Source organism: Salvelinus alpinus, chromosome 1 (genome assembly GCF_045679555.1).
Source record: "Salvelinus alpinus chromosome 1, SLU_Salpinus.1, whole genome shotgun sequence".
In the NCBI taxonomy this organism is placed as follows: Eukaryota; Metazoa; Chordata; class Actinopteri; order Salmoniformes; family Salmonidae; genus Salvelinus; species Salvelinus alpinus.
The window spans coordinates 101,030,092-101,048,418 of record NC_092086.1 but is presented as its reverse complement, the minus strand read 5'-3'; the positions used below and the strand labels follow the sequence as shown (position 1 = coordinate 101,048,418).

Below are 18,327 nucleotides of genomic sequence, written 5' to 3'. Positions count from 1 at the left end.
GTTCCATTGCATTTGTGATATGACCAATGTGTCCTGTAATGTGACAGGAAAGGAAAACCCCTTACTCTGTTAACCATTTCCATGTTATGGTAAACTTTTGGGGTATTCTGAATTCAGCACGTTTTTTTTCTGCGCTTTTACACTTCAAATTGAAGAGTTTCATTCCAAAATGCTAAACTCAGAAAAAAAAGAAACGTCCTCTCACTGCCAACTGCGTTTATTTTCAGCAAACTTAACATGTGTAAATATTTGTATGAACATAACAAGATTCAACAACTGAGACATAAACTGAACAAGTTCCACAGACATGTGACTAACAGAAATGGAATAATGTGTCCCTGAACAAAGGGGGGGGTCAAAATCAGAAGTAACAGTCAGTATCTGGTGTGGCCACCAGCTGCATTAAGTACTGCAGTGCATCTCCTCATCATGGACTGCACCAGATTTGCCAGTTCTTGCTGTGAGATACCCCACTCTTCCACCAAGGCACCTTCAAGTTCCCGGACATTTCTGGGGGGGAATGGCCCTAGCCCTCACCCTCCGATCCAACAGGTCCCAGACGTGCTCAATGGGATTGAGATCCGGGCTCTTCGCTGGCCATGGCAGGTCACTGACATTCCTGTCTTGCAGGAAACGAGCAGAACGAGCAGTCTGGCTGGTGGCATTGTCATGCTGGAGAGTCATGTCAGGATGAGCCTGCAGGAAGGGTACCACATGAGGGAGGAGGATGTCTTCCCTGAAATGCACAGCGTTGAGATTGCCTGCAATGACAACAAGCTCAGTCCGATGATGCTGTGACACCGCCCCAGACCATGACTGACCCTCCACCTCCAAATCGATCCCGCTCCAGAGTACAGGCCTCGGTGTAATGTTCATTCTTTCAATGATAAACGCGAATCCGACCATCACCCCTGGTGAGACAAAACCGCGACTCGTCAGTGAAGAGCACTTTTTGCCAGTCTTGTCTGGTCCAGCGATGGTGGGTTTGTGCCCATAGGCGACGTTGTTGCCGGTGATGTCTGGTGAGGACCTGCCTTACAACAGGCCTACAAGCCCTCAGTCCAGCCCCTCTCAGCCTTTTGAGGACAGTCTGAGCACTGATGGAGGGATTGTGTATTCCTGGTGTAACTCGGGCAGTTGTTGTTGCCATCCTGTACCTGTCCCGCAGGTGTGATGTTCGGATGTACCGATCCTGTGCAGGTGTTGTTACACGTGGTCTGCCACTGCGAGGATGATCAGCTGTCTGTCCTGTCTCCCTGTAGCGCTGTCTTAGGCGTCTCACAGTACGGACATGGCAATTTATTGCCCTGGCCACATCTGCAGTCCTCATGGCATCTTTCTTTTGGTGTTTTTCAGAGTCAGTAGAAAGGCCTCTTTAGTGTCCTAAGTTTTCATAACTGTGACCTTAATTGCCTACCGTCTGTAAGCTGTTCGTGTCTTAACGATCGTTCCACAAGTGCATGTTCATTAATTGTTTATGGTTCATTGAACAAGCATGGAAAACAGTGTTTAAACCCTTTACAATTAAGATCTGTGAAGTTATTTGGATTTTTACGAATTATCTTTGAAAGACAGGGTCCTGAAAAAGGTCAGTTTCTTTTTTTGCTGAGTTTATATATCAATTTTCTGAAATGTTGGTAAATTAGCTTTTATTGTTTAAAAAACGTATTATAGAGATCGGTGTGATTTTTCACTATCTAATCATGGCATGGGGTTGTTCAATGACAGACATGTATTTGTTTAAAATCCCTTGATGGTTTCATTTCAGAGAGACAAATAATCATGTTTTTTTGCTAAATGCAATATATGTGCCTCACTCTCAGAGAAATAAGTAGTACTGCTAGGTTTTACACAGTCAAATGTAACAAATAACTACATTTATAATAAAGAAATGTACAAATGCTACATTTGTGTCGTCAATATTTTTTTGTCAGTCATTTAGTGGATGCTCTTATCCAGAGTGACTTACAGTAAGTGCATTCATTTTAAGACAACTAGGTGAGACAACTACATATCACTGTCAAATATACAGGATACGAACATTCCATTCCAGCTAAACAATGGATTTTAAAAAATCTATTAATTAAACATCTGAAAACAGTACACACACAAAAGTACCCATAAGCAATTATTTCTGATGAAAAAACACAAATGCTAAACATTAGTGGATATAGCGCTTTGTAAATAAACTCTTCATTTGTGTTAGTTTTCTGGCTTTCAATTCAGTTTAAATATGGTTTGTAATGCCCCTTTTAGTTCTTATTCACTATTTATGCATCTGACCCATTGCAAGTTCTTAGAAGATCCCAGCTAAGAGAGTCCAGCACAAGCTGGTAAGACCTATGGTCTGTTGGCTTCACTGTGTACACAGTGGTGTTTAAGGACAATGTAGAAATGTATTCATTAAAATGCCTCACATTTTCCTGACATACAAAAAGTAGGTGATGTAAGCAACACTCAAATGGCTTCTTGTCTAACATCAAACTTTCAACTTTAAAACTTTAATGTACAGTATTACCAAACTGCACTGATGAAAATAAATATTTTGACTAACGTGTTTATAATGATTTAACAGTAGAGAATTTTTTTAAATAAATACATTAACAGTAGAGAGAGTAAAATACCCTAGATCTTTCATATTGTGAAGGAGGATTGGAGGGAAGGTGAGGGACGAGTGTGTGTGTGTGTGGAGGTGTGGGTAACTGCGGGTGCTCGTGGGCGGAGGGTAGATGTTGGTGTGAGCTCTCGAATGCATCTGTGGGTGGCTGCTGTGGTTGTGATGCTGGGTTTGGTGTAGAAGAAAGATGAGAAAAACCTGTGGGCGAAGGGAAAGAATCCTATTCCTCTCTACACTCACTGGCTCTTGCACTGTTTATGTTGAGGGGCCACCTCTGAGGGGTTAACTCAGAATTAAAATATCACCTAATTTGGTCTGTCAATGAGAGATTACTAAGAGGTATACTACAAAGCAGGTTCAAGGAGCTAACTTGCCTAAATGTTCTGAAATCACTTTTTTTTCATCTTAAAAAATACATTCTTTATATGGGCATTGTCTAATTTACTAAACAACCAAAAGCAATTGTTTCTGGCTGTTTTCAAAATAAGCTGGCTATAACTAATTGATCCTGCTCTGTAGTATACCCCTATCCACTACACTGATACCTGAGTGAGGGGAGATGGTTATGAGAAGGGTGAAAGGTTAGTCAACACTTGCCTAGCTGCACACCATTCTCTGGAATGCTCCGTAAAGCCTGGTTGGCACACACCTCTCTCTCCAGAGTTCTGAAGGAACCAAGCAGCCTGCCCCGCCTCCCCCTATGAAACCACACATTGGTGGCCTTATCTCTGCACTCATCTCACAAACATCATCTGCTGTGGTTTTTTACCTCATGCCTCCTCTCTGCTCTGCAGCACTTCACACAGCCCTGGGAGTCTGTTCTCTAGTCTGTTTTGCACTCTCTCATTGTGGTCTAGATCCTCATCCTTTGACTGTGTGTAATGACTATTTAGCAAAGTGCTTAAGGATGATGCATGGTTCCTGTGTTCTGGTGAAAAGGGTAAAACTGTATTGATGAAGTGAAAAACAACAGCAAAAACCTCAAACACAACAACAAAATGACATCATTAATCAAAAACCATAAAAACACATCTCCATCAGCTATGTAAACAGATTGGTAGAGTAAGTGCTGCTTATGCCAACTCTGACCTCATCCTTCAGATATATCCCCTATCCCAACTATGAAGCCACACGGTGATCTCTTACTACTATTGAAGGGCTCATTTCCAGTGAAGCCACACCAAAATAAGCAACTCTTTGAAACTATGTCTCGGCAGCCACATTAATCTCTCCGCTGCACAGCAACTCTGTGAGCTTCCTGCTTCCTTTTGCTTGTTTATCTAACCAAGGTTGCACTCAACATCATCAGTTTTGCAATATTCTATAACAGGCACAGTGCCTATAGAAATTGCCTATAGAAAGTCTTAAACATTTTTCACATTATGTTACAAAGTGGGATTGAAATAGATTTAATTGAAACATTTTGTCATTGTTCTACACAAAATACTCCACAATGTGAAAATAAATTCTACAAAGTTCTAGAAATTAATAAAATTAAATAACTAAAATATAGTTATGGTGTTCACCCCCTTTGTTTAGGCAAGCCTAAATTAGTTCAGAAGCAACATTTGGCTTAACAAATCACATAATAAGTTATATGGACTCAATCTGTGTGAAATAATAGGGATTGACATGTTTTTTGAATGACTACCCCTTCCCCTGTCCCCCATACATACAACATCTATCTGTAATGTCCCTCAGTCAAGTATTGAATTTCAAGCACAAATTCAACTACAAAGACCAGGGAGCTTTTCGAAAGCCTCCAAAAGAAGGGCAGTGATTGGTAGATGGGTAACAATAACAAATCAGACATTGAATATATCTTTAAGCATGGTCAAGTTAATTAAACCACACAGTTCAATGGTTGTGATGGAAGAAAACTGAGGATGGATCAACAACATTGTAGTGACTCCACAATAATGACCTAAATTACAGAGTAAAAAGAAGAATACAAATATATAGAATAAAAATATTCCAAAACATACATGCAACAAGGCACAACAGTAATATTGCAAAATACATGGCAAAGGGATAAACGTTTTGGTCTAAATGCAAAGCCTTACGTTTGGGCCAAATCCAACATATCACTGAGTAACTGCCCCCTTACTTTCAAGCATGATGGTGGCTGCATCATGGTATGGGTATGCTTGACATCGGCAAAGACAGGGGAGTTTTTCAGGATGAAAAGGTACGGGATGGAGCTAAGCACAGGCAAAATCCTAGAGGAAAACATGCTTCAGTCTACTTTACTCTAGACACTGGGAGAGGAATTCACCTTTCAGCAGGACAATAATCTACAACACAAAGGCAAATCTACGCTGGTGTTGCTTACCAAGACGACAGTGAAAGTTCCTGAGTAGCCAAGTTACAGTTTTGACAGAAATCTGCTTGAAAATCTATGTCAGACTTGAAAATTGCTGTCTACCCATGATCCCTAACACCTTGACAGTGCTTGAAGAATTTAGAAAAGAATAGGTAAATATTGCACAATATACAGTGGGGCAAAAAAGTATTTAGTCAGCCACCAATTGTGCAAGTTCTCCCACTTAAAAAGATGAGAGAGGCCTGTAATTTTCATCATAGGTACACTTCAACTATGACAGACAAAATTAGAAAAAAAAATCCAGAAAATCCCATTGTAGGATTTTTAATGAATTTATTTGCAAATTATGGTGGAAAATAAGTATTTGGTCAATAACAAAAGTTTATCTCAATACTTTGTTATATACCCTTTGTTGGCAATGACAGAGGTCAAACGTTTTCTGTAAGTCTTCACAAGGTTTTCACACACTGTTGCTGGTATTTTGGCCCATTCCTCCATGCAGATCTCCTCTAGAGCAGTGATGTTTTGGGGCTGTTGCTGGGCAACACGGACTTTCAACTCCCTCCAAATATTTTCTATGGGGTTGAGATCTGGAGACTGGCTAGGCCACTCCAGGACCTTGAAATGCTTCTTACGAAGCCACTCCTTCGTTGCCCGGGCGGTGTGTTTGGGATCATTGTCATGCTGAAAGACCCAGCCACGTTTCATCTTCAATGCCCTTGCTGATGGAAGGAGGTTTTCACTCAAAATCTCACGATACATGGCCCCATTCATTCTTTCCTTTACACGGATCAGTCGTCCTGGTCCCTTTGCAGAAAAACAGCCCCAAAGCATGATGTTTCCACCCCCATGCTTCACAGTAGGTATGGTGTTCTTTGGATGCAACTCAGCATTCTTTGTCCTCCAAACACGACGAGTTGAGTTTTTACCAAAAAGTTATATTTTGGTTTCATCTGACCATATGACATTCTCCCAATCTTCTTCTGGATCATCCAAATGCTCTCTATCAAACTTCAGACGGGCCTGGACATGTACTGGCTTAAGCAGGGAGACACGTCTGGCACTGCATGATTTGACGGCGGCGTAGTGTGTTACTGATGGTAGGCTTTGTTACTTTGGTCCCAGCTCTCTGCAGGTCATTCACTAGGTCCCCCCGTGTGGTTCTGGGATTTTTGCTCACCGTTCTTGTGATCATTTTGACCCCACGGGATGAGATCTTGCGTGGAGCCCCAGATCGAGGGAGATTATCAGTGGTCTTGTATGTCTTCCATTTCCTAATAATTGCTCCCACAGTTGATTTCTTCAAACCAAGCTGCTTACCTATTGCAGATTCAGTCTTCCCAGCCTGGTGCAGGTCTACAATTTTGTTTCTGGTGTCCTTTGACAGCTCTTTGGTCTTGGCCATAGTGGAGTTTGGAGTGTGACTGTTTGAGGTTGTGGACAGGTGTCTTTTATACTGATAACAAGTTCAAACAGGTGCCATTAATACAGGTAACGAGTGGAGGACAGAGGAGCCTCTTAAAGAAGAAGTTACAGGTCTGTGAGAGACAGAAATCTTGCTTGTTTGTAGGTGACCAAATACTTATTTTCCACCAGAATTTCCAATAAATTCATAAAAAAATCCTACAATGTGATTTTATGGATTTTTTTCCCTAATTTTGTCTGTCATAGTTGAAGTGTACCTATGATGAAAATTACAGGCCTCTCTCATCTTTTTAAGTGGGAGAACTTGCACAATTGGTGGCTGACTAAATACTTTTCCCCCCCACTGTAGGTGTGCAAACCTCTCACCCAGAAAGACTGTAATCGCTGCCAAAGGTGCTTCTAACATGTATTGACTCAGGGGGGCGAATAGGTATAGTAGTGTATTATTTTGTATTAATCTTTTACACATTTTTGAATTTTCCTTCCTCTTTGACATTACAGAGTATTTTGTGTAGATCATTGCTAAAAAAAAGACAATTAAATCCATTTTGATTCCACTTTGAAACACAATAAAATGTGAAGAAATCCAAGGGGGTGGTAAACTTTCTATAGGCACTGTAGACCTGATTGCAGAGGTAACTTATTGTGTTTTTGCCTACAAAATTGAACTGAATGGCTTTCAAAAATCTGTTGCACAATAATAGTTAGAAAAATGTCAATACATCCCAGGTCATCTCTGCTAAACTACACATGGAAAATAAACCTGCAGCAACAGGAAATGTGAATTATTATGTGGATTATAATTAATGGACATTTTTGTAAGTGTTAATACATTTTTTATAAGGGAATATCTGTAATTTCAAAGAGAAGATTACAAACTTCAGAAGCCTTTTTAACCCTTTATGCTTGTGGGAATTGGTCTATATAGATAGGGCTAAAATGAAATGTTTCTTCAGGAGAAATATGAAATGCATAACCATGGTAGCAATAGAAAGGGAACCGTTTAAAGATAAGGAGGAAATGGTTAGACCAAAGGGGAGTGAGTACACATACACAACAGTTTGACACAAGACCGAATCCAAACACTACAATGTTGATGTTATGTGCATTGCACATTTACTGTACTTTTCACCACATTTGTTGATAACGAAATCTGAAAATACTCTGGATACGTTCAGTAACATGATAAGACTATTCCTGGAAAATGTGGGGTAGGTGAAAATTAAGACAAAAAAATGACAAGGGTTTGAGTGAGAGGACTAACTGGTGTCTCCAAGTGGCCACATACCTCTCCAAAGTGTGCAGTTTCTTAACAATTTCAATGCACTTTTATGACTCAAAGAAGTCTTCAACAATAAGGTACTTTTTTGAGCTCTACTTGCTGTGCCATAGAGGCGCAACCACACATTTGTTAAATTTGGAACACAACCCCCCACCTTCACACAATTACTGTTGTTGTTTACCCAATCCAGAAACAGTCCATTATAAATCACAATCTGGGTTCAGGTGGGCATGATTTGAAAGCTTGTACTATTGCCAACATGGCTAGCTAAGTTATAAAATATGATCTTACAGTGTTAAGCTTTCACAGGGCAGTTCAGAGAAACAGACTGTAATGTTGATGCCCATAGAAAGGAGTGATGAGTGCATTCAGGTGCGTGTGCCGCGACAAATTATCTTAACAATAAACAAACATAGGCTGATTCTGTTCAGAACAACCTAGGGTATGACGACATGTCATCTTGTAACTGTACAACAAATATATTGATCATAAATGTTGACACTGTATATGAAATTTGTTTTATGATTTGCAAATGTGAAGTGCACATTTGGACTCACGGGTGTTTGGCTCGCTTGTATGACATCAAAGTGGTATTTATTCTAATCCTCAACGTGTCATCTTTTAAAATACAGATTCCTCTTAATTTACAGAAATTCCCTCTCTCAGACAACTAAAGATTTCCAAAAGTTGCCCAATTAGCAGGAGGGATGGGGGAAATTTCTTGTTGCTCACGATGCTCAAGTTCAGAACAGCTGTCAGTCAAAACCCATGCAGCACTGTGAAGCGCAGAGCCAGAGCTCTGATGTCATGTACAGCAGGTTACTGTATAGCCACTACGCTCCAACTTAGGTGCTTATTAGTGCCCAAATCTGCCATTTTCAACCATATACGGGTACTAGTGTAAAAGGCTACACCTCAAATAACCTACAAGTTTTAAATGTATTGCATTGCAGGAAAGTTATTTTGCAACAGGGTGGTCAAATTAAGATCCTACATCTGTAGCTCCACACTTTCCACGGCACATAATCTTGCATCACCGGCATATCTTTTGACCAGTTGGTCAAGAAATCCCCTTCCTTACGTCACTCTGTAATTATGTTCAACATTCAGAATGTAGAGTGAATGTCGTCATCTCACAATGTTTATACCCTGTTCTAATCATTATCAGATGAGGTGGTGTTCTCTGAGGTTTCTGGTGCAGGCTGAGCAACGAGATACTGGGTCATCCCCTGAGAGTCAAAGAGGAACCATGTGTGGTTTGTAAAGGCCAATTTGACCACATGCTCGTCTGAGACACTTTCATCTATGTAAACCTGCTAAAACCCGGAATCTGTGGAACTGTAATTTGTGATATGAGTGCCAGAAAGTAGACAGAGATAATGTCGGTGGTTCTGTCAATAAAGATCAACCTGTCTGTGTCAGCCTTACTGTCAAATAAAAATGTAAACTTGGTCTGGTGTGTTCTAGCGGTCTAAGCCACTGCCTCTGTAGCACATGTACAATGTACCATTCCCAGCTTGGGTTCGTATCAGATCCACTGCTCTTTCAGCATTCTCTCTCCTACCTCTCACCTCTATCTATCCACTAAACATAGAAAATACTTACAAATATATTGAAAAACAAAACCAAATAAAGTCATGCAACACTACCTATCATTTCCTCACTGATCAGCTTGTTCTGAGAACAGAGTTACCAACCACCTGAGATACTGAAGGGTAACCTCGGACACCTGAGATAGAGAGACAGCCATTCAGGTGCAGCTGCTCAGGTACAGTAGAGACACAACCAACAGTATGTTACCATGGGAAACAACCAACAGACTGCTACCATGGGAAACAACCAAGAGCCACATTCACAAAGCCTTCCACACACCGTGTGTGTGTGTGTGTGTGTGTGTGTGTGTGTGTGTGTGTGTGTGTGTGTGTGTGTGTGTGTGTGTGTGTGTGTGTGTGTGTGTGTGTGTGTGTGTGTGTGTGTGTGTGTGTGTGTGTGTGTGTGTGTGTGTGTGTGTGTGTGTGTGAGAGAGGAGGAGAGACAAAAACAGGGAAGGGGGGGAGACAAACATTCTACCAATACCCACAGATGCCAGGTGGTTGCAAGGCTGTGGTTGGTATGGAGAGATGAGGGTAATACATGGAAGGAGGTAGAGACAGGGTCATGTTGTGGTTCATCTTCCCCATCTGTAGTTGTGCTATTAGCTAAGAGTAGAGTGAGATCTCACACAACACCAACGCAGATGCACCATGCTGCCGTGCCTATACAGTGCTGTTAAAGTATACTGACAGGTCTTTAGGACAGAGTGAGCTGTCCTTCTGAGTAGTTTAAAACTTCCCCAGGGGAACTCCACACAGCTTATAATGCAATTCTGAAGTTGGTTTTTGGTATTCTATCAAAACCCCCAAAGTATTTTCAGTGCATAATTCACAACACAAAACATGTATTCAACATTTTCTATTTTTTATTTGGCCTTTTGTAATACAATTTTTTTCAAAGAAAGATTGTGAGGTTACATTTTGTTCAAACCGAGTCAATACATTGTATATTATTTTCACCCACTGACTAAATAAGTTTCCTAATTATAGAGATATAAGAGAAAAACTGTACCTCCCCCGACCATAAAACCACTGGCATATGAATGTACTTATCATTTACTCATCCACAAAACCAGATCATTGGGAGTTTTCAATGCTTCATCTAACATCTATTAATTTAAGTACATAAATACATCATTCACCATGTCACCAAATTGATATTGTGCAACATGTACTATTCTGCATACATGCAACACACTTCAATAAAACACATCATCAATAAACTTTAGGGCAAGTGAGACCTCTGCTTTAGAAAGAGCTTCAAAACTAAGGACAACATATCAATGTATGAACGCTTGCATCCACACTCTAAATCACACACCAGTTCCTTTACTCCTGTTCAATTTCAGCAATGAAACTTATGACATAGAAAACACAAACAATGTATACATTTATCAAACTTTTATGGCACACAGGGCCCATAGACTAAAGGCCTCTCTGGGGGTGTGGCCCCTGTGAAATATATTATTCTGTGTATAGCCTCATGATATAATGGGTATATGATCGTGAATTTTGACATATAGTGAGGAATGCAGTGAAACGTCGTATAAAAAAGCATGAGTTGGCGCACACTCAGAAAAATGTTGTGTAGGAGGTGCTGACTAACGGCGAGTAAACTGTAGGCTATAAAAATAAAGAGTCACAGACTATATACAAGCTCCCAGTAATGTATTGGGTAAACCACCAACGTTTCGGCATCACTCTTCCAGTCTTAACATAAGCAATACCAAATGCTTTATAACTGACAGAGAGCAGCAGAGAGGGTGTTATTGGAACTCTACTATAATGTCCCACAATCCACAGAGGACTGTTATAAAAACACACTGTGCGAAACATACAGAGGAAAAGGAATGACACTCAAAATGGGCGAGTAGTAGCGTTAGAACAACTCTGTCCCCCTTTACCATAAAAAACTCCACTGTATTCAAAAAGAAACAAGCCACATTAACATATTCCAAACAAAACACGAGGTGAATCAGGGATGCTCCTGTACACATTACTGGCATTGTTAGTAGCTAGAGACCTTCCACACACCGGCTTTGCTCTAGTAAAAGCTGCTCTGATATCTCTGAATGGAGGCTAGGGGAACTGCTCACTAATGGTTCTGGGATTTGAAAAGGTGCTTACAACTCCACAGAGGAACAACACCAGTATTAGTGTTTTCTAACCAATAGGATTGGCAGAACAAAGCAGAAACACAGTGGAGTTGCAGACATGATCTTTTATTATTTACTTCAGTTTCATGGAGCTGAGGGCACTTTATCTCAAGTGAAGACTGAGGGTATCGGAGTATCATAATGAAGTTACCTCGACCTTCCACATACTCTCCGCATCACAACTGTAACGGCAGTCCAAGGAAACGGCAACAAAGAAGACATCCTTTGAGAAATCAGACAAATGTCGCTCTCGATTACTTAGGATCAAAATGTACTGTCAAGTTTCCTTAGTCCTCTCATCAGTAGTCTTTGATAGCTGTGTGGCTCTTCCTCTACCTGTCTGGTGGTACTTCTCATTTTCTCTGGTCTCACTTACTAATAAACAGTCTCTCACTTCCATTGAATCACTCTGTCCTGCAGCAGACTGTCCTGGCATGGCCACAGATCTGTTGGTGCCGTCTTACCAACACCTGCCAGTCATCGTCATGCCATGCAGGAGTTGGCAAGACAGCACAAACAGATCTGGAACCAGGCTAAGACTGTCCTGCTAGAATTGCTGTTATCTTACTCCGCACAGGACACTCAATATCTCATGTATTACACCTCTCTAGTTCCATTTTAAAATGCACTTTCTCCTGCCCTCTCTACTCAAGTTCACCAACACATGCATCTATCGGACTTACTTAATCCTCACTTACATAAAGCTTGGCTTTGTTTCTCTTTATTCTGAGACGATACCGAACATTTCAATGAGATAGCAGAGTCAGATAAATTGAATTCAGAGTAAAAACAACAACACATCTCTCTGTTGAGAGCTTCAGACTTCCTGGACCTTGCAGGAAACTGTGTGCTCTTATCTAAAGACAATAGTTTCTTCTATGTAAGATACCAAATAAAACTTGAGCCTCAGAAGACTGAGGATTCCTCAAGGCGTAGGAAAGATAGAGAGAAGCAGAGCTACAGGGCTGTGTGCAGTGGGAGTCCCCAACAGAGCCACTGCAATGCAGTGCTGCTCCTGTCTGCTCCTAGAGAGGAGTAGGCTGAGACATAGAGAATTAACTCATCATGAGGAAGACCGACAGTGACACAGTAGAACAAGACACCTTGGATGCTAGGCAGAGTGGCTAACTGGAAATGAATGCTTTGTCAATGGAAGTGTGAGTGCACACATTTACACAGATTCAATTAATCTGTGAGAGGAATTAATTACAGTGTGCTTACCATAAAGACTTCTTAAAATGAATAAAATAAATTACTGCATGGGACAGAACTGATGGTTAATCATTGAAGCACAGCATCTCAATAGTCAGCTGTAGAAGACACCAAGGGAGGCTGCAGTTGTGGACAGGTATAAAGGATGACTTAATACCACATTCTGCTGGATTTACACAGACAGAGACTTGACAGACTCCATTATTGGTCAGTTGGAAGGTTCTTTGTCTTCCAGTGAGTCCTGGAGTCTTGTCGCCCTCTGCTGTTGAGATCAACAGCTAGAAGTAAGTTACCCAGGTTAGAGGGAGCTCTTTTGGGCTCTGCTCTTCTTTGCTAAGAACCAGGCCTGTGGTAGGCCTTGCTGAAGCCTCAGACTCGAGTGAGGAAGTCTAGGCTTAGGTTGGCAGGGATGTGCAGGGTCTCCAGGCTGAGGGCGGAAGGGGTGTAGGGGAACAGGACAGGGAAGGTGTGCTTGGTGTCCACCAGGAGCATTGGGACATCGTTCCTATCCTGCAGACGATTCTGAGGACAACAAGATAGACAACATTTGGTTCAAAAATATATATAAAAGAAAAAATATAAAAATTGATTAAATAGATTAAGTATTGTTACCTGGATGTTTCGGATAAAGGACACAGTGACTCTTTCCTCAAACTCGTTGAGCGGGGTGTAGAGGTTGAGAATTTTTACGATCTGTGCGATAAATAAGACACTGGTTAATACTCTTCCTGTGAACTTTGAGATAGAGTTGTTAGTAGAGCTCTGTGTGCCGGATGCAGTAGGATTGGTGATGTGATGATGAGAGTGGAGCTCTGTGTGCTGGATGTGCAACAGATTTGTAACAGGTTTGTGTAACAGGTGTTTAAGTGTACCTGCTGCATGGTGAGAGAGGTGCACAGGGAGCAGATGGCCTCGGCATCCTGGGACGTCTTCTTCTTGACCTGCAGCAGCTGGGCGGCCTGGATAACGGGCCCTATGTTAACCACCGCCCCGCTCTGGTGAAGGTTCTTCCCTCTCAGCCACTCCTCCATCTGACTGATGTTGTACCTGACCAATCACAGTGAAACACACTTAGTATAGAGCCACCTCTTAAGTGAATAGCCTTCATCAAACCCATTATGCTACTGTAATGAGCTACAGTAATGAGCTACAGTTCTTCTCCCTCTCTGTAACAGTACTGAGTGCTCCTGTCCTCTCAGCAATACAGTATGTACCGTTAAAGGGAAACTCCACCCAAAAATTATATATAGTGTGATGGGCGAGCACGGCCTAGACCCAGAGATAGTCCACTGTTCAAATCAAATCTAATTGTATTTGTCACATGCGCCGCATGAAGGAAAAGGAAACCGCACACTGCTCTTGATACTTTGTAGACTCTTTTATTAAATCTCATGTGCAATCATTGCCATCATATGTAAAGGACTCTATAGACTTCATAAACAAGATCTCACCAATAACGGGTTTAAAAGAAGACTGTATTTTGGTCACATTAGATGTCGAGAGTCTTTATACCAGCATTCCCCATGTGGGGGGGCTGGCAGCACTAGCACACTATTTGGGAGACAGAGATACTAATGAATATCCACCAACAAACTTCATTCTAGAGTTGGCTGAATATGTTTTGACGTACAACTATTTCAGGTTTGATGATGAATACTATCTCCAAACGAATGGAACATCGATGGGCTCTACATTTGCTCCGAGCTATGCCAACCTCTATATGGGTCTTTTTGAAGAACGTTTTGTTAATAATGAAAACGAGAATCCATTTTTGAACAAAGTCCTTAAGTGGTATCGATATATTGATGACATTTTTTGTATATGGGTAGGAACTGAAGAAGAACTGTCAGATTTTATGGCACTACTCAATGACATTGACCCCAATCTCAAATTCACTATTGAACGTGACACTAAACGTGTTCATTATCTCGATATGTGGATTGAGAAATCAAATGGAACCTTGTTTACAAGTCTATATAGAAAAGAAACGGACAGAAATACTCTATTACAGGGTGACAGCTTCCACCCTGAGCCATTAAAAAGAGGACTTCCAAGAAGCCAATTTTTTAGACTGCGCCGTATATGCCACTCCACAGAGGATTATCTAGAAAAAGCAGCGGAGATGCGCATGAGGTTTCTAAAAAGAGGCTATTCGTCACAATGTGTGGATGAAGCTCATAACTTGGCATTGGAAAAAACACGAGATGAACTGCTACAAAAAAGACCCGCTAAAGCTAAAGAACACTCCGTAATGTTCACAACCACATATACTTTGAATTCGCGAAAAGTGGGAGAGGTGGTCAAGAAACACTGGCATATTTTATCATCGGACCCAGCTTTGCCGGCTGAATTTAAATATCCACCACGTATTGTGTATAGGAGAGGTCGCAATTTACGCGATAAATTGGTTCATGCCAACTGCCAGCCACTTAAGAAAATTAGCCAAGCACTTTTACGCCCTCTACCAAATGGTAGCTATAAATGCAGAGGATGCGCACAGTGCAACAATATGATGAAGTGTCAATATTTCTGTCACCCACACACAGGAAAAAGGTTCCAAATAAATGACATTATTACGTGTTCCACCACCCATGTTATTTACATTATTAAATGTCCATGTGGGCTCTGTTATGTCGGTAAAACCACCCGCTCTCTCAAACAGAGAATTAGTGAACATAAAAGTTCAATCAGGAGAAACGACAGGGATTATCCAGTCGCTGTACATTTCAATGACATGAAGCATGACATTTCCACCTTTAGATTTTGTGGCATAGAGAAAGTTAAGATATCAGACAGGGGAGGTGATATTAATAATACTCTGAGTAAAAGAGAATGTTTTTGGATTTTCACCCTCCAGACATTGTTTCCAAAAGGACTTAATGATGAAATGCCTTTGTATGTTATGCTGTGAATTGGAACATGAAATGTGTGTTTCTTGTAGATTATTCTGACGTTTTTCATATGATGCACATTTGTGGCCTGCTGGAGGTCATTTTGCAGGGCTCTGGCAGTGCTCCTCCTTGCACAAAGGCGGAGGTAGCGCTCCTGCTGCTGGGTTGTTGCCCTCCTACGGCCTCCTCCACGTCTCCTGATGTACTGGCCTGTCTCCTGGTAGCGCCTCCATGCTCTGGACACTACGCTGACAGACACAGCAAACCTTCTTGCCACAGCTCGCATTGATGTGCCATCCTGGATGAGCTGCACTACCTGAGCCACTTGTGTGGGTTGTAGACTCCGTCTCATGCTATCACTAGAGTGAGAGCACCACCAGCATTCAAAAGTGACCAAAACATCAGCCAGGAAGCATAGGAACTGAGAAGTGGTCTGTGGTCACATCTGCAGAATCACTCCTTTATTGGGGGTGTCTTGCTAATTGCCTATAATTTCCACCTTTTGTCTATTCCATTTGCACAACAGCATGTGAAATTTATTGTCAATCAGTGTTGCTTCCTAAGTGGACAGTTTGATTTCACAGAAGTGTGATTGACTTGGAGTTACATTGTGTTGTTTAAGTGTTCCCTTTATTTTTTTGAGCAGTGTATGTAAACATACCTGAGCTGCATGCCAGTGCTCCAGGAACAGACGTCTTTCCTGAGCAGCAGGTTGTTGAGGGTGATAGCGTTGATGCTGTAGAACAGCTGCCGGACCACCTGGCTTGCTATCTCTGGGTCCAGGCCGTGCTCGCCCATCACACTGTGGAACTGGCCCAGCTGTTTGATCAGGGCCTCTAGGGTGTAGCTCCCCGGGCCCTCCCCGTCCATACTGGAGGAGCGGTTTCTATAACCCATGGGCTTTACTCCCGCCAGGCTGGGGATGCTCTCACTCTCCAACATGGCCGACACTGTCCGGGGGAAGGAAGGAGATAGTCGTTCATGCGACGTATTCATTAATGAATTAATACATTTCTATAGGTTTGATTGTTTATTCATCTAATTTTAGGAAACCTAAGTACTGAACTATAAGTACTGAACTATAAGTACTGAACTATAAGTACTGAACTGTGTAAACGTAGATCAGTAATAGAACGGAATAAACATACAGTATAAAAGCCAAATATCATGTAAGTAATTATATCAATGTGAAAACAGCGGTACAATCAACCCAGAATGAAGAAAAAGTTGGTCCCTTTCCAATTCCATTGTCCCTAAACTTTGGACCATACAGCTCTTGGCCCCTAGCTCCCCCAGCTCCTCACCGATCATGGGCTGCATCATGTGCTCTGCCACCTTGATGAGCTGCTGGTAGATCTGAATGGAGAGATCACTCAGCACCTGGCGGTACTCCGCCAGGTCAAAGTTCTTCAGGCAGTGTTCATTCTGTTTGGCTGTGTTCTGAGTCATAAACGCCTGGGAACACACAACAAGACAGGGATGACAGTTGTAGAGTGTTACAATTTGTAGAGTTTACAACAAGTGTATTTATGTTCTATTTACAAAAGTCTGTACATCTTTAAAGTGCATTGTGTATGGAGAGAGATCAAAGAGTAATCCGATTGTATAAAATGTCTGTAAATCTACATCTTATTTCAATGAGTTCAAGTACTGAACATCTAGCATCTCTTCACAGTTTTTAATGAGCAGAATGATCTCTGAGACATCAAAGTAAGTCTCACCTCATCTCCACTGTACTGCTTGAGACAGTGCAGCAGACGACTCGTGTTGGCCAGCCAGAAGGAGGTCATCTCAAAGTCATTATTGTTTTTCTGCATTGGAATTGCAAAATGAAAGTGTTAAATACCAGAATCGCTGTACTTTATTTCTGACCAATCTTTCCTTGCAACTGACTTCCAAAGATCCATCGCAAACAGACATTAAAATATGTATGAAATCTCAATCCATATGTGTGAGTAGAACTCTGTATCTGTACCTTGAGGACCTTCTTAATGGCGTTGATGTTGGAGGTGAGCAGAGAGTGGACCTTCTGGTCATCGTTGATGTAGTCCGCATGGCGGATGCACATGAAGAGGATGTAGGCAGGTAGGCAGGGCACTGTTGCTGATACAGCGTGGGGCTTCATGTCTGGAACACCAAACAGCACATAATAACACTGAAACAAGTTCATCCACAATTTCAGTGATCATTGTAGTAATCGTGTGGATTTGAGAATATAATGTTACGTTCTGGACTGGACAGGTGTTGTACTTGTGATGCGGTCATATCGTAGCTGATTTGAGTTGCAATGTCGTACCAGTGATGAGTGTTTTGACCAGCAGAGCCTCGTCCTCCTTGTAGTACTCCAGCATGCCCTCAAAGTCCTTCTCTCTGCGCTGGACAGTCACCTGACGGGTCAGCTGTGGCTTGGCCTTGGTGGGCTGGGATGATGCAGTCAAAGACACTGGAAAGGGCAAAAGACAAAGTGGTCACTAATATTGCCATAATCATCATAGATATACATATTAACCATCATACTGTAGGTCCATCACTAGGCCTTCATTACAGCTTAGTGAGACCAATACAGACAGTATTCATTAGGCCTTTATTACAGCTTAGTGAGACCAATACAGATAGTATTCATCAGGACTTCCAGCTCTCTCACCTTCCAGATCTGGAACTTTCTTCATGTAGATCCTCAGCTGCTTCTTCAGCTTCCTCTCGTTCTTCTCCAGTTTCTCCACAAGCTCTTTTAAGTCCTGTAGTAGCAGAAACATTCAAGAAGGTCAACACAACACTATAACTTTCAGAGCTCTGGACTGTTCCATTCCAATAGGTGTCCTTGGGCCC

The 18,327-nt window shown here is 41.7% G+C and overlaps 1 protein-coding gene across 2 annotated transcripts in view; it reads right to left on the bottom strand.

Moving 5' to 3' along the window:
- Nucleotides 1–10,087: 10,087 nt before the first annotated feature.
- The window catches only part of LOC139552509 (unconventional myosin-Vb-like), an 83,970-nt gene continuing 75,730 nt past the window's right edge, over nt 10,088–18,327 (bottom strand). For both annotated transcript variants that reach the window (XM_071364351.1, XM_071364433.1), the window contains 9 exons: nt 18,143–18,236; nt 17,795–17,941; nt 17,474–17,625; nt 17,220–17,309; nt 16,803–16,953; nt 16,160–16,448; nt 13,480–13,654; nt 13,220–13,300; nt 10,088–13,129 (listed from right to left, as the gene is read on the bottom strand). In XM_071364351.1, the coding sequence (XP_071220452.1) occupies nt 12,977–13,129; nt 13,220–13,300; nt 13,480–13,654; nt 16,160–16,448; nt 16,803–16,953; nt 17,220–17,309; nt 17,474–17,625; nt 17,795–17,941; nt 18,143–18,236 (1,332 nt within the window). In that variant the 3' untranslated portion in view covers nt 10,088–12,976. The remainder of the gene's footprint in view (nt 13,130–13,219; nt 13,301–13,479; nt 13,655–16,159; nt 16,449–16,802; nt 16,954–17,219; nt 17,310–17,473; nt 17,626–17,794; nt 17,942–18,142; nt 18,237–18,327) is intronic.